This window comes from Vigna angularis, chromosome 11 (assembly GCF_016808095.1).
Source record: "Vigna angularis cultivar LongXiaoDou No.4 chromosome 11, ASM1680809v1, whole genome shotgun sequence".
NCBI lineage: Eukaryota > Viridiplantae > Streptophyta > Magnoliopsida > Fabales > Fabaceae > Vigna > Vigna angularis.
The window spans coordinates 25741768-25758149 of record NC_068980.1 but is presented as its reverse complement, the minus strand read 5'-3'; the positions used below and the strand labels follow the sequence as shown (position 1 = coordinate 25758149).

Below are 16382 nucleotides of genomic sequence, written 5' to 3'. Positions count from 1 at the left end.
AAGATTCAAGCTTATTATTGAACTCTCCTCCTGTACAGCAGCTGAGCCAAAATATGAGCCACACCAAACTCTTGAACCGTCATTTGCAGCATGGCTTAAGCAGTACAGTGAAATTGATTAGAAATTAGCGGGCACAGTTAATCCTAATAGGCAGTCAGTGATAAATAAACCTTGCTTCTGAGTGACATGTTCATCTAATTCTTCACTTAGAACTTTGATGCTTGACATGTTCATAAACTTAGTTGTCCCAGTTTTGATACAAATATATTTCGGTTTCTGCATACGGTTCAAAATTAATTTTTTTAATGGTTTTTCTTCTAGTTAATCTTTTAAAATTTTGTGGGGACGACAAGGATGAAAAGGAGAGTGGAAGGGGAGGTTTGGGTTGGGATGGAGAAGCGGGGAAAGGTTCAAAACAAGTGGAGTGCATCTTTACGTTCGCTGAATTTAGGGTTCTTGGATTGGGAATGGGATCGAAAGATGGTTTAGGGATCGATAACTTCAAGCACACTAGCCAAACCGGACTTCACCCCCTTCGACGTTGCGGAGAACCTGCAGGCCCAATCAACCCTAATAGAGGAGGTCATTGGCGGCGCCTGCAGTTAGATTGGTAAGGTTGAAGACGATGAACCTTGGGTTTCAATTGTCAGACTTTTTTTTAATTATATATTCCACGTATAAAGCTCTCTGACTGCCACGTTTAAGAAACTGTCCACGTCAACGTTCCAGGTCATCAAAAACTTAACTTCATTAAGCTAATTTAACGGCAAAAACCCAATTGAATCAATTTTTTACTTTTAAAGATTAAATTGGCAAAACCGATAAGACGGATCTAACTAGGAAAATTCCACATAAATAGAAACTTCCCAAGGGGTTTAACCTTAATTTTAATATCAATCATTCGTGTGAATTATTTAAACATCATTTGTTTCTCACTTTAATCAACTCGCAACATTACGAGATTCGTTCAAATTACCTCCTCTTCCCATTCATTTTTCACTACAACCATTCAGATTTTATTTTTTTTTGTTTTTCTTTTTGCAAATACTGATCAAATGCAGAGGTTTCTTTTCAACATTCTTATACTAGGATCACAAAGCTAGAAGCTCAAATAAAAAAAGAAGAATAGGATTGAAACTACATTAACCAATATAATATATTACTATTGAATGTTTCTATTATCAAAATGTACCATGTGACATGAAAGGGTTCAGGTTCTTCTGGTACAATAAATCTGCGTGTAAACAATTAAATTGGAAAAAGAGCTGGATAAAATAAGGGAAAATATTAATGGAGCAAGAAGGAAAATCAATTTGCTTCTGTATCTTCTTTTTTTTCATGTTGATGCTAATTAGATTAATCCTCACCAAATACCTCAATGTTACAAACTGGGCACTTCTGAAAAAAGACGGGGTAAAATGAGATGCTGACAAAGAGACAAATATAAGGTGTAGGCATAAAATTCAGAATAGCACATTAACTGACCTTGCTGATGTTAAGCCATCTTGTTATGCATTCACTGTGGTAAACATGGTTGCATGGTAATTTTATTTGCTGGTCACCTCTTCTATAAGACATCTGACAAATCACACACCTATTTTCCAAGCATTTAGATCAAGATAAAATATTGACCACCCAAGAAGGAGAGAAGAGACACAACAAGAAAAGTAATGGCAATTAATATATCTTGTTTTGGGTCCTGAATAATTGTACGATCTAATACATCTTATGTAGACTATGAAAAAACAATTTACAATCAAGCAGAGTGAAGAATTGCTGATGAAAAAGATCAATGTTCCTCTTGTCTTTGACTATCAATTGTAATGAAAGATGGTGATATTGCAATCACCAAAATTATCCTGGCAACAATAATGTGTGATTTGATGCCCCAATAGTAACATCACTTTTCCTTATTACTTTGCAATGTGCCTGTTTTCAGGCACTTGTTAAGGAATTAAAAGAAAAAGGTTATTGAGAACTATATGGAAGTACATTAAAAAGAATAAGAAAACATACTTCTCGACATACCAGTGTTTATTTTTTTAATTCCTTAAACAGTGAAAAAATGTTACTAGTTCCCTTAATCAATACATGGATTGGATGAGCTTAAACATTAAGTTAAATATTCTAATTTTCATTATCCGCCTATATTCTCCTCAGTCTCTTAAATAGTTAATATTCCATTTGATTCTTCCTTCATCTCAATAAAACAATTATTGCTTCGAACTTATTTCAACCAAAAAAACAAAAACAAGAGTATGAATCACAATACAATGTTACCTTTTAGCAGAACTTTTTCTTTTGAATAAGCTCCCAAAGTTGTACTTTGAGGTTGGAAGTGTATCAATAAGTTCTTGGGAAAGACCACGATTATGAGTTCCCACTGCCTCACCCAGGTCCAGTAGTTCCTGCCACATTAGATAGTATTTTTGGCCACCAAAACCTTATGGTTTCAAAAGTCTTCTAGTACTACTACCCAAACATTACACAACATAATTGAAGGTCAAAATATTAAAATTTGTTAATAATTCTGCCTATTCAACTAAGGAAAACGTGCCTTTACTTGGAAGGGGCTCTTTCTATAATCCAAACATTCTGAATTATAGGTAACACCTATTTTCTTTTTTTTTTTTGTTTATTACTTCAAATCCCTTGTAATCGCATTTTCTTGTTGAGCTAGGAAAGAAGAGCTTTATACAACAACCAATGTTTAAGACATCAATACAAAATGAGTAAAAATATAACCAATCACATGTCATTTATATAAAAATAGGGTTAAACATGTTTTTAATCCTTCAACTTAGACGTGAAATTGGAATTCGTCCCTATCTAAAATTTTGAAACATTTTGATCTCCAAACTTTAAAAGTGAATGGATATAGTCATTTTAATCCAACGATGTTAATTTTTTTTACATGTTAAATAACTATCCATGAGGACATTTAACCTAAAATTTGTCAAACAGTATAAATAAGTCAAACAGCAGTCCGAAATACCGCTTGACACAATTTTTTAATGAAATTGGGTTAGAAGGACTATATCCATTCATTTTTAGAGTTTGAGAACCAAATTATAACAAAGTATGGGATAGAGATGAATTCTAATTTTGCATAAAGTTTAAGGACTTCAAAACATATTTAATCCTAAAACAGATGATATATTCACTGTCCCTGTTGCCTCACATCAAAAGATCACATGAAAATGAATTAACAATACCAAAATCAAAGTAGAAATAAAAAAGTACAGAAACACATTTTTTACTGTGACAGATACATGTCAACTTTGTCTCGTCTTCGGCCTTAACATTTCAAAATGTTAAATGCTTTTCTTAGTAAGATATTTCTTAACCTGATATAACGCTTGAGAATATAGTATATACATTTAGCAGTGCATCTCACCTCATATGTCATATTATCGGGATCAATGTTGTCTTGCCACATGACCTACATCGCAAATAATGGATTGGAACCTTATTGCCACCTTCGTATACCAACATAACGCAGTCATTACATAAAATTAGTTCACGCAATTCAATATTCATTTCACAAATTATATTTTGCATTTTTTTAACAAAGAAAATTAGTTTCGGTGAATCAGAAGAACAGCTTTGATGCAAGAGTACCCTGCTATAGTCCATTTGGTAGAAAAATGGAGGATGCTAACAGTCATGGTTAATCTGCATAAATTATATTCGTTCCATTAATGTAGTTTCTTTGCTAACTAGTATTACCACAAGTGTTTTCTGGACAAAACCTGGTCTGAACTGACAAATGTAAAGAATTTTCTAATAACCGTGAATAAAGTAGCGATATGCAAAAATTTGCAAACACTACTTATTTCTGAGCAACACCTATTGAGCTACTTAGGACTCGGATACATGAAAGGTGGTATAGGGGAGGTCAAGTAAAGGCCACATAGGAAAAGGACGTGCATGCAACAAAGAAGCCCAATTTGATGTGTGAAATTCTGAATCGTGTAGAATTACAAATTCAAAAAAAATTATTTGTCTTATTTTTATATGACAATAATGATGGATATAACTGAAATACCAGTCTGGGTGTCAAGGTTATAATTCTGATTTCCCAAAGTACCTTATAAGTTAAAACAGAGTCCTATACCTGATCTCTAATGTAGTATAAATTGGATAGCATAGCTCAATTTCAGTTCCACAAGGTTGGGATTAAACTAACAAAGACAACTACTGCAATAAATAAGTGCAAGCAGGCCCAATTTATGATGAAAGTATACTGTATTCAGCCAAACCATGATTTAAATGGTATATCTCCCGTATAGGAAATAGTTTTTAAACCGAAGCCTGTTAATTACATGTTAAACCAAGAATTAAGTTTGAGACATTCAAATAGGACTTCTTAAAAATAAAGCCTCCTACCTGGCTACTACTGGATTCTTGATGATTTGGACTGCCTGAAAAACAAGCTTAAGAGGTTACCATAGACTACAAAAGAAAATACAGTTTCAACTAACATTCTTCTGGGATGGTCTGCATGCTTGTGACTCCATCTCTTCCAGATGGAGAGTCAGTTGGAGTAGGTTCATCCACGACTATTGTTGAAGGGTATTCCCACTCTCTCCTATCCATCTCCATTCTTGGAAAATGATCATTTATCTCGTAAGAACCATAATAGCATGTAGTTACTGGGCCAGACAATCCAAACTTGTAAGGGTTCATGTTCATTGACCAGTAGATACTTTCCTGGACAGACAGTATAAGACCAGACATGTCATTATCGGTGTTTAATTGAGAAAAAGCATATAAAACTGTGTAAAGACACATGCTAACCAGTACAGCTCAGAATTTAAAATAGAAAATTCTCTTCAAAAAATGTCATTAATGAGTTTTTAATTATAATTTTCTAAATATTTACAATGTCAATTTCAATAAGAATTCTCTATTTGGATTTTCTTGATCAATTATTTATAGTACATTAATAAGACCCTTAGCCAAATAGGAAAAGATGCAAAATAAGACAATGCAAATTTTTTATTTACTATATTTTTTTTCCGAAAGGGGATGCCAAGTCAAATAGGATAGGAGAGGTTCGATATACTAACAAATAAGACTAATGTCATATTCCTTCTCAAAAGAAAAACACTAATTTCACATTGAAGGTACAAACGGATTAAAGGGAGGCATTCTTGTGACACTTTCACTGTAACATTTGTACTGCTACTTGATCTCACTAGAAATATACTCTTTTAGTTTCATTCTTTTGGTGACATTAGTATCAGGATTTGGATTTAAATCAAACTCAGCCCTATTTTGTCAATATTATTTATCAGTGGGTGATCTGCAATGCAACACACTCCAAGCGTAAAGTTTACAAGAACAAACATCTTTCACTGTTATGATAATGATCCACAGTACGCAACTCAGTGACTCCAACGGCCATAACTAATACCAGCTTAAATACTATCAAAGTTGAGTTTGGGTCTAACTTATTTTCAAGTGTTGATTCAATGTTATATATTTGAACCATATCATTAGTAGAGGGAGATATTCCCAACCTAACAAAAACAGTGTGCGATACGGGACAAGAAAAAAATGAATGAATCCCTGCAACAACAATTCCCAATTAATTGAATAGTATGCACCTAAAAGCTCCAAACCACACTAATATCATGAGTTCTTCTCTAAAAAAGTTATGTTCAACAACAAAAATTCAGAAGCAGTAAAAACAAAACCTGATCGAGCACTGAGCCAGCGTGAGCGTAATTGACAGGCAAGTGCGTGGTGAGGCATTGGAAGAAATCCATGAAGCTTTCAGAAACAGTATAGGGAAACCCAGTATCTACATACTGCAACTCCATTTGCCTACCATCATTCATTTTGAAAGTTCAATGCAATCACCACCTCACTATGACAACAAAATTACTGCATAACACACCCTAATCACACATCACCAAGCACAACCTCTCATCACAAATTCACACCACCTTTCAATAAAGGGAGAGAAAAAAGGAGAATGGCGATAACTAGAATCGCGTTTGGATGAGATTATTGAGAGGCACAGGGAATAAGAGATGTTTGGGTGCGAGAACTGACCTTGGAACAGAATTAGAGAAGCCAGAAGGGAACTGCATTGGAGGATGAAGAAAAGGCAGAAAAAAGAAAGAGGAGAAAGAAAAAGAAGAGTGAGAAATAGCAATAAATGAATATTATAAAATATTGTGTGATAAAAATAATATATTAAACATATTTGTAGTACTAAAATTTAGAAGTGTTTTTTATTCAAAATTTTGGAAGTCGTCTAATTTTAAATTTTAAAAATAAATAAATATAATTTTTGTAACCTAATAATATTAAATTTTGCTTAGGAATTAAACATCATTCTAAATTAATATTTGACCTTGAAACGAATTAAACTTTCATCATCTTAAGTTATCTATTTTGAATCATAGAATTTTGTTATGATTTTATTATTAAAAAACGTTTCAAACAGTGGAAAAAAAATATTTAAATTGTTTTTTACTTCAATTCTTAAGTGACATAAAACTACGTGATAAAAATATCTTCGATGGTGATAAAAATATCTTCAATGAAAAGCTTAAGAAAGAGATGATTTTATCAATCTCATAATAGATGCTATTGTTCTTATCCAAATTTTTCAAGTAATATCTTAAAAGATTAACCATTATACATATAGATGTGACACAAACAGAAACTAATATCATAATTTAAAAAAAATTCTGTGCTAAAATTTAAGGGCTGAAAGTATATTTGATAGTACGAGTAATGATACCATCACACATTTTTATATTTATTTAACAAAAAATATAAGGATAAAATAATTATAAAAATATAAAATTTTATATTTTTTCAAGAAAAAAAAGAATAAAGTAAGAAATCAAATAAATATAAAAAAATTAGGTGTGTGAACGAATCATTACAACAAGAAAACTAATAATAACTAGTTAAAGTAATATTTAAAACATCAAATTTTTGCATTGAAAGCCACTCATGTTCTCATTTTTTAAACATGATTAGGAATCCTGCAAGAAAGTGATGGCATTTCAAACTTTAGAGTAACTTCATCACAATGTCTGACTCAATGTTACAAGATTCAGGAACCAGAGAAGATCTTGGTTGCAAGCAAGGAATTGTTCTTGCTTTTGCTCAGAAAATTGTATTTGGAAACACATTTGAGTGGGAGCTTCAAAAGCTGGTCAAAATTAAGCAAAGTAGAATATGTGGATCATTAAAGTGGCAGCTAAACTATTCCAAAGTGCTTCAACTTCAACTTCTTAGATTCAATGGAGTTTCCTAGTTTGAAATGAAGATGATAAAGATACTTAGTTTCCCTTTTTGAGTGAGTGATGTGATTTATTAAGTTGGAGAATGAATAATGATAATATAACAATAGAAAATGGTTAAACCAAGTCTTTTGTTCAATTTATAGTTTTTAATTTACTCGAGTTTTGATACTTGATTTGTAACTATAATGTTTGTTTAGTTTTAATTACAACAAATATATTATTTACTTTTAAAAATATTACTCTACAAAATCTAAAAACATTGTCTGAAAATTGCAAATTTTACAACAATAAAAAATAATATTTTTCAAAACTTATGATCTAGTTGGTCCAAGTCAATCCAAAACTAATTAAGAAAAGTTTGAGATGAATCATGTCTACTAAAAAAATGCAGAAAATTAACTTAATCTAACATGAGATTTATTTATTGGGTTTAGACATTGTGTCCAAACTCATAACTTAAAATAAAATAAAACAAAATCTAAAACATAAAAGAATTAAGAGAAAGTTGACAGCATTCAATCATTGAATTCAAATTTAATAATATTATAACTTGATTGTTAAAATTTCATTTCAAATGAATTCTCAATTCAAAAGGGTCACATAAAAATCCTTTAGGAATTTGATCAGCACAAAATCTATTAAAATTCAAAAGCCTCTAGAATGTAATTGAAGCATATGAATTTTCTATACCACTTAATAAACTCTAAATTCTAAATTTCGTTCATTTACTTTCATATGATTCCATATAAAATTGAAACACAATTTTGGGAATGTAAGGATTAGGAATTGAATCAATTTAAAAATTTGGAATTGAAAATAAAACTAAAAGAAAACCCTTAAAAACATGAAGGTGTCACAAATAATAAGATTTGATAAGTTTAAGAATGATTGTCACAAATAATTAATTATTTTTTTCATAAGATCACATGACACAGAAAAGAATCCTAGTAGAAATATATTCTCGTAATGTTATCAAAATCATAAGAGGATAATTAATATAGCCACTATAAGAAAAGTCAAAAAATATTTTAAACTATTTTTATTTTAATGTTAACATGACTTTTATTTGTTGATTTAGTTATCTATATTGAAAAATCAATATTAGGTCGAGTTGGGATACAATTAAGTTTACTTTTCTAATTAAAGTTTCAATTGGATCCTCATAAGAAAAAACTTTATAGGAAAGAAAAATCTTAGCAAAAGCAGTCAATTAATTTGTTAGGTACAGAATAATTATTGAAAGATACCTCACTACAACATCATAATAAAAAAATAAAGAAATAAATTGTTTTTCCTTGTTTCAATAAAAAAATATAAATAACAGATAAATATTATACCCAATGTGTTAGCTTAAAAAGATGATATTGAATTATGTTTTGAAAATTGTTTACACTTACAAATTTTTATTTTTCTGAACATATATTTTTTAAAAAAATTGAAGAGTTGTAAAAGAAAGAAAAGAAAAATTGCAAACAGTTTTATCAACACAAAATTACGTTGAATTGTTGAAAAACTTAAAAAGTCCACTGAAAATAATTTTACTACAAATATTGCTAGAAATTACTTTGGACTAAAAACTAAAGTATTTTTCTACTTAGTTTTAAGATAATCATCTCAAAGTATTATTTTAAGCGTTAAGCTCTTCAGATTTATAGTCTCTACCAAAACATAACCAAAAAGATGTTATAACCCAAAGTGTCTAAAAAATCGAATGAAAAATATGAAAGCAATTGTTACCTCAGTTATGTTTTTCATGCTTGCAGGATCTTCTACAAGTCTTCAAAACACGGTTGCTACCAGATACGATCATAACAAAGGACATATCCTCAAGTACAATCCTTCACCATAGATGTTACAATGCATTAAGTTTTTAAAAATAGTATAAAATAATATTTATTACCTTATTTAGTCTAATATATTTTATTCTGTATATATACAGGGATATAGACAATATATATAATCTGGTATAACAAATAATCTGCAGGTAATTTTGGAACAAGAGTAAAAGATTAAAACATATGTGATTTGGTACTACGATAATACCATGGTCAATTTTAACTACTTTACAATTTTCTAAACATGAATAAACCAAACAAAAAGGACCATTTATGCACCTGAGTCATATCCCACAAGCAAAGCATATTATTCAACATATTCTTCGGAGAATTTTCAAGTTACCAATTATACCAATAGTTACTTTATTCGCTTGCCCAAACAAAGATGCAATATGCTGCTTATTTAGTAATAAATTGCCACATTTTTGTAACTAAATGTCAATATATAATAGGAAAAGCAAAAGTAAAATGCAGAATCCAAATAATACTGGTATAACTAAGCTTACTTTTCACCAATATCAATAATCATTAAAGCAGAAATTTCATCTGCACTTTATTCTGAAAAAGAACCTTGAACATGTATCACATATTTTAAAATCATATAAAGAAAATGGAATTCCAAGGGACAGCCTCTTACCCCGCCACTCAAATAAATCATACTTTTTTCTGATGTAAAATCTCCACCATGAAATATGAAAAGGGTTTCTGGGACAATGTCCCATCATCTAGTAAATTTATTAAACAAAATTTGCGGCTGCAATTAGTCTAAACTCTCAGAACTGAAAGATTTTTCATCGCCATCTAGAACAAAAAAAGACTCTTTGAGCACCACCAAGGAACTCTTAGGCACCACCAGAACCATACTTCTTGCCGAACACAAGAACCTGCAACTTGTCATACCCGGCAAGCACACCAGCACCTGCAACAGCTCTGAGGATGTTGGCACCAGCACCCTTGAACAAGGACTTGGTACCCTCTTTCTTGACGATTTGTTGGAATGCATCCAAGGAATTCTTGTACTTCACTGCTTCACCAGAGGTCATCATCATTCTTCTTCTCACAGTGTCAATTGGGTATGATGCAAGACCTGCACCATTGGTGATGAGCCATCCCAGGGCAAAGCTGGCGAAAAAGCTATCCTATAATCCATACAAGGGAAATTGCATTAGACTTCACTACATAAAAGTTTCAAGAACCTTTTATTGATGCAAAAACATTAATACATCATGAACAACTTTATTATTTGAAATTTAAATGGTTATATTTGTTTTTCATCCTTAAAATTAACTCTCATTTAGAATATTGACATTTTAAAATTACTTGATAGTGTTCATACAAAATATATTTACTACAAATAAAGGACATTTTAGTCATTGAATTCAAAGAATAGACTGACTAAAGCATCTCACTTTAATAACAAGGATTGTTTGGTAACTTCAGTGTATACAGGCTGAATTATGTTAAAAATAAGTGGGGATGGATTCAATGACTTTTTCCAAGGAAAAAGTCACCGTAGCTTTAATAAATTTTCATGTGTTGAATGAATAGCCAACTTCAATTTTCAAAAACAAATAATAAAATAAACCAATTAAAAATGAATAAAGTTAACTAAAGTTACGTGTCATTTCCCAAGAAAAAGTCACTTAGTCCGTTCCCAGGTAACATGCAACTCAAATGGTTAATAACACAACACAACATATATCACCACTGAATACAACACACATTAAAGTAGAAACATATGAAATGAAAGCATGACAGACTAGCAAATATATGATTGAACTGAATATCACAAATAGAAGTAATAAGGACATAGCACCAACCTGCAATGATCCAGTGAGGACAACTGGCTTGATGGAATCATACAATCCAAAATACAGACCACGATACACAATGATTCCAACACATGAGAGGTTAAATCCACGGTAGAGACCAGCAACACCATCAGATGCCAATGTCTTCCTGTAGACATCAACAAGACCCTTGAACTGTCTCTCTCCTCCCTTCTTTGCAGCCTTAGCATCATTGGCAAGACGGGTTCGGGCATAGTCAAGGGAGTAAACAAATAAAAGCGACGATGCACCAGCAGCACCTCCAGAGGCCAAGTTGCCAGCAAACCACTTCCAGTAGCCATCTCTGTCCTTCTTGAAATTGAAAAGCCTCTTGAAATAGTCCTTGAATGCAAAGTTCAAAGCCTGATAGAATTCAAACAGCGATTTATCCAACGTTAGAAGATAGTATATTAAATGTCAACAAAGATTTCTATGGCAATGATCTAAGCTGATTGAAGAACAACGCCATTTATTTTGTCCAAACGAAAATTACGAAATAACTAACCTGGGTGGGGAAATAACGGATGACATTTGCAGTGTTTCCTCTCCATAGAGAAGCACCACCCTCATCCGCTATTGTTCTTTTAAAACAATCACCAATACCCTTGTAGGGCTCAGAAAGCCTTCCAGTTTTGAGCATCTCATCCTGGTTCTGGATCAAAAGCTTAACACGTTCAATGGGAGCAGCAGCAGTTTTTGAGACAGCTGCCGAAACCCCTCCCATGAGAAAGTCAATAAGAAAATGGCCTTTCTCTGCTGGGGCTGCAGCAAAAACAGGGGATGTTGTTGTTGCAGCAGCAGACAAATCCATTGTAGTTTTGCATGAGGGCATCACAGGATACTGCAATGCAGCATTTGAGTAGTTCCCAAAGGAGGGTCTTTGGTACATGGCAGGGTGGCGGAAAGCTCCATCGTAACTATTAATACCAGATGAAAAACCAGAACGGAGATGGAGCTGACCAGCAACCTTGTCCATGATTGAAGGGTGTTGGACCTGATCAACCATGGTGGCTTTCCTGAAAAAAGTGTCCAATGTTAAATAAAGTTAGCAAACTTAGCAATCTGACCATGGCAGTATAAAGAAAAAGCATTGACCATAAGCACTACCATTAAATAATGAAAAGCCACAATTAATCAAAAACCAATTTATGACTGTTTGTTATTCAAAAAGTATACACAGAAAGCTTGGGACCGAGGACACCCGGAGACCCAAATGTTCATCAAAAAACGACCTGGTCAAATCCAAGAGTAACGAAAAAGGAACACTTTCATTCCACATAAAAATAAGCCTATCAACACCATGTCACAAGCTAGGAGAAACCATAGGCACAGTCAGTATATTTAGTTAATAATGATAGCCATGCAAAAATAAATTTTACAGACTGAGGTTATCAGGCGGAAAGGTCAAGTAAAACATGCACTGCAATTGACTTAGAATACAAATTTCCAGTATAGTCATGATATATTTTAAAATTAGTAAAATCATAATCTGTACAAAAAAAGTAAAAAATGAAAATTGCCTTTGTGGGAGTACAAATGGAATAGATCTCAAAAGCTATATCCTTTGAGAACAGATCCACATTCTACTTCCAAAACAAGAAGGGACACTAGGACAGATAAAAAAAACACAAAAATTCACGGGTTCAAGGTAGATCCATGCAATAAGTCAGATTTATATCCAACCATAATACATAAAAAGTCAGCCTAAATTCAATAAATTCGCATGCATCTTTAAAGAAGAAAAAACCCATCAATCAAACAGGAAAAAGAAAAGACCTTTGTACTAAAACCCCACTCACAATTCTAAAACCCTACTCACAAGCAGCGTCAGCCTACAGATCAAGCCCATTCGAGATCAGATCACACGAGAACAAACCAACACAGATCTGACACCTCTTCAATTTTATGAAGAAAACAACAATGGCCGAAACACAAAAGAAAAAACTGATAAGATCGAACAGCAAAACATCAAAACACCAAAAATAAAAGACCACCCAACTGTCAAAAATCGAAAAATAAAGATCAAGGGGGAAAAAAGAACACAAGACAGCAGATAAAGCAACATGCAGCAAAAGATCTGAAGAACACATCGAGAAAAGAACAACAAAAACACTTCCGATCGAGAGCAAGAGTAGAAGAAGGAAAAGAGGTGATTTTACCTTTCACAAATCAAAAGGGTATTGAGAATGCGAAAGGATGAGAGAGTGAAACACGGCGTGCTTTGAACGGGGCAAGGATCAACATAGTAGAGTTTTTATAAGACCTAAGTCTGATGGAAGCAAGCACATGGAACACGTGTCGTTTTTTCGTTGGCCCACCTCAAGTTGGTCATATTCGGACCCTATTCACCGTCCAAAAAGACATGGGTGCTGCTAGAAACTTCCAAAGTCAAAAGTGACAATTCGATAAAAATTAAATAAAATAAAATAAAATAATTTTATGACAAAATATCTGTTATGTAATAATTGATTTAAATTTAATTGTTGGGCTAAATATTTCATTGATTAACTAATTAAAAGATAGCTTAAATATAGTTTTTAATATATTATTATAGAAATTAATCAACCATGTACATGTTAATTTATTTAATATGTTTATGATAAAAAAAATTATTATCGATTTGAATATAATTATTATATATTTTAGTGTAAAACATTTTATATTACTGATTAATTCACAAATAAGTAACTGTTGAATTAGAATAACGTTAGAGATAATAAAGATTCCCAAATTATTAAAAGTTTTATTTCTTAACTGTTACTCAATTGATTTTTTTAGATTATTGAGTTGTATTTCTTTAATTGTTATTTAATTGATTTTATTCATTGAAATTATATATATATATATATATATATATATATATATATATATATATTAATAGTTAGATAAAGGGTTAAATATCTTTGGTCTTTTAACTTTAAAAAAAATTACTCTTTTTTAAATTTTGAATTAATTTAATTTGTATGTGAATTTAATTTTTTAACTAAATTTTGTTAAATTTATTTGAAATTTAAAATACATTTATTAATTAAAAAAAAACGTGTCAAGCAGTATACATAACTCAATATAATGAATTTGAAATTTTAAATAAATTTAACAAATTTGGTTAAATAAATTAAATTTATACTGTTATGGTTAAAAAGATTAAATTTACACACGAAAGATTAAATTAATCTAAAATTTCGAAGAATAATTAATTCTAATTTTCTCTAAAGTTAATAAACTTAAAGCATATTTAAGTCATAAATAGATTATATATATATATATATATATATATATATATATATATATATATATATATGGAAATACGTATATATTTTGTTATAGTATGTGTGGCTATATTTTAGGCTGTATTTTGTATATATTTTATTATCATATTAAACATGTTTAAATATTTGAGATATTTTGAACTAGGGATAAATTTATTTCATTATCGTTTTGAGAAAGTAATTATTATCAATATTTACTCTAATTATTTGAATTTATAATTATTTAATAATAAAATAAACATATTTGTTTTATAAGAGTTTTTAATTATGTCTAAGATATGACACCGTTGTCTTAATGTTGTTAATATATTTATCTAAAATCATGTAAATCATTTAATCAGGATAATTTATATAGAGTCAAACCTTAAATTTTGTGTATACCAATAAAAATACATTTAAGATTATTAAAAAGGAATATGCCATACATCTTATATTTATATAATACTTTTCATGCATCATGTCATTCTTAAAATATGTATAAAAGCACGTAAAACAATACAACTAATATCATACAAGTGCACAAATAATTTGAGGAAATATCTCTTCCTTCAACAGCCTTTTTAATATTGATCATCTCGCTTGAATGGTACATTCACACTTAAGCAAAATTGAACTTGAAACAACATCCTTCAAGTCTTTCTTCCTTTAGCGACCATCTCATCTTTTGAGCATTATGGTCAATGTTTAAGTGACAAGATATTTAGTGGGAATAATCGAACAAATTTCAAAAGATTCTTTTAACACTTTAGGACACTTTGTCTAATCAACATTTGAATATCGAGATCACACATTTCTCACTAACACACATTTAAGACATATGTACTCTACATTTGCAATGATTAAATGTTCAACACAATGAACCATAATTCATGTCACTTTAGTATTTTTTTTTCAATACTATATGCTTCCAAAAGAGGAAAATATGTCTCAATATTTCTTTAACTCAAGTTTTAGTCACGTGTTACGCCAAATGTTCTTATAAAGTCGTGTATCTTGTAAAGACTCCAAAGATACTCCTAACACTTCAAATCTTCAATTGTGAAGATACTCGTCCACTTTATGAGTACTCGTCCTCATTGAGTTGTGTAAAGATTATACCTGCAAAAGACATTTTCACTCTAAAAATCAATAAATATGATAATTAATAAATGTCTTTTAGATACTTCATAAAATGTGTTATTTATAATCATATACCATACAAAGTCTAAATTAGACAACTCAGTAATATCCAAAATTAAAAGTTCACATCTCATAATTTACAAATTATATGAATATTTCGTGAGTTTAAATACTCACCTTTATTTATATAACCATTTAATTATATTATTCATTTTTATGAACTAAGAATGGAAAATAACATATTGGTAAAAAAGACCGTCACCATGTAAAATTAATTAAAAATAAACTAATAAGTAATTATGAATGATTAAGTTCGCATAACATTTATTTCAAAAAAAAATCTCCCTAAGTACTATTACTAACTACAAAGAAAAAGAATATTACACATGAAACTATTCAATATACATAATTAGCATATTATATTTTACACTTTAAAAAACCATTCTTAGAAAAAATATATTTGAACTCTGAAAATATTAGCAGGTGTATTTTGGTTGGTGGTAGGATTCAAATGAGGAGGCTGATGACTCTTCCACATGAAAATTTGACATTTAAATTCAAAGTACTATACTTGGCCTTTATCAATTTAAATAATAAATAAATAGCACATTCATCTGAACTAATGGAATTCATTTTTTTATAATTATTATTTTTTATTTTACTCTAACTTACAATATTTTTTTGTTATTTTATCTTGATAAAAATGAGGATAACACGTAAAGACAAAAGCAAAGCACATAATATGGAGAATGCTTAGTGATACACGTATACGTTCATTTTTTGGAATCAACTCATATTCTAGTTTATTCGTGTAAATAATATATGCTAAAACATTGACCTTAAAAACATATATTAAACTATTTTAATAAAGAATAATTATGTTTTGCTTAGATAGTCTTATAAAATAATTCTATTTGAAACTTGAAACATAAATTTGCCTTTTCCAAAAGAAATTAATGATTTAATGTTGTATTGTATATGAGAATTGGAATCTCTAGTTCAATGGTTTCATCTGTGTCATTACAAACATTTTATTTTAGTTTCTAAATAGTTAAA

At 30.5% G+C, this 16382-nt stretch overlaps 2 protein-coding genes across 5 annotated transcripts; both read right to left on the bottom strand.

Moving 5' to 3' along the window:
- Nucleotides 1-1138: 1138 nt before the first annotated feature.
- Nucleotides 1139-9478, bottom strand: LOC108332547 (E3 ubiquitin-protein ligase BIG BROTHER). Of its 4 annotated transcripts, none has more exons than XM_017567868.2 (9): nt 9012-9478; nt 6064-6095; nt 5703-5892; nt 4485-4713; nt 4390-4424; nt 3398-3442; nt 2281-2408; nt 1486-1594; nt 1139-1398 (listed from the first exon to the last, which is right to left on the bottom strand). In XM_017567868.2, exons 3-9 carry the CDS (start codon nt 5844-5846, stop codon nt 1357-1359), a joined length of 732 nt encoding a protein of 243 aa, XP_017423357.1. In that variant the 5' UTR covers nt 5847-5892; nt 6064-6095; nt 9012-9478; the 3' UTR covers nt 1139-1356. The 4 variants fall into 4 exon arrangements, with proteins under 4 accessions (XP_017423357.1, XP_017423352.2, XP_017423356.1 ...); XM_017567863.2 differs by having other exon boundaries at nt 5703-5832; XM_017567867.2 differs by lacking the exon at nt 9012-9478 and having other exon boundaries at nt 5703-5906; nt 6064-6116.
- A 153-nt stretch (nt 9479-9631) lies between these two features.
- Nucleotides 9632-13214, bottom strand: LOC108334256 (ADP,ATP carrier protein 1, mitochondrial). The gene is made up of 4 exons (XM_017570006.2): nt 13098-13214; nt 11444-11954; nt 10930-11301; nt 9632-10248 (listed from the first exon to the last, which is right to left on the bottom strand). The coding sequence occupies exons 2-4, from the start codon at nt 11942-11944 to the stop codon at nt 9952-9954; spliced, it is 1170 nt and encodes a 389-aa protein (XP_017425495.1). The 5' UTR covers nt 11945-11954; nt 13098-13214; the 3' UTR covers nt 9632-9951.
- Nucleotides 13215-16382: the final 3168 nt, after the last annotated feature.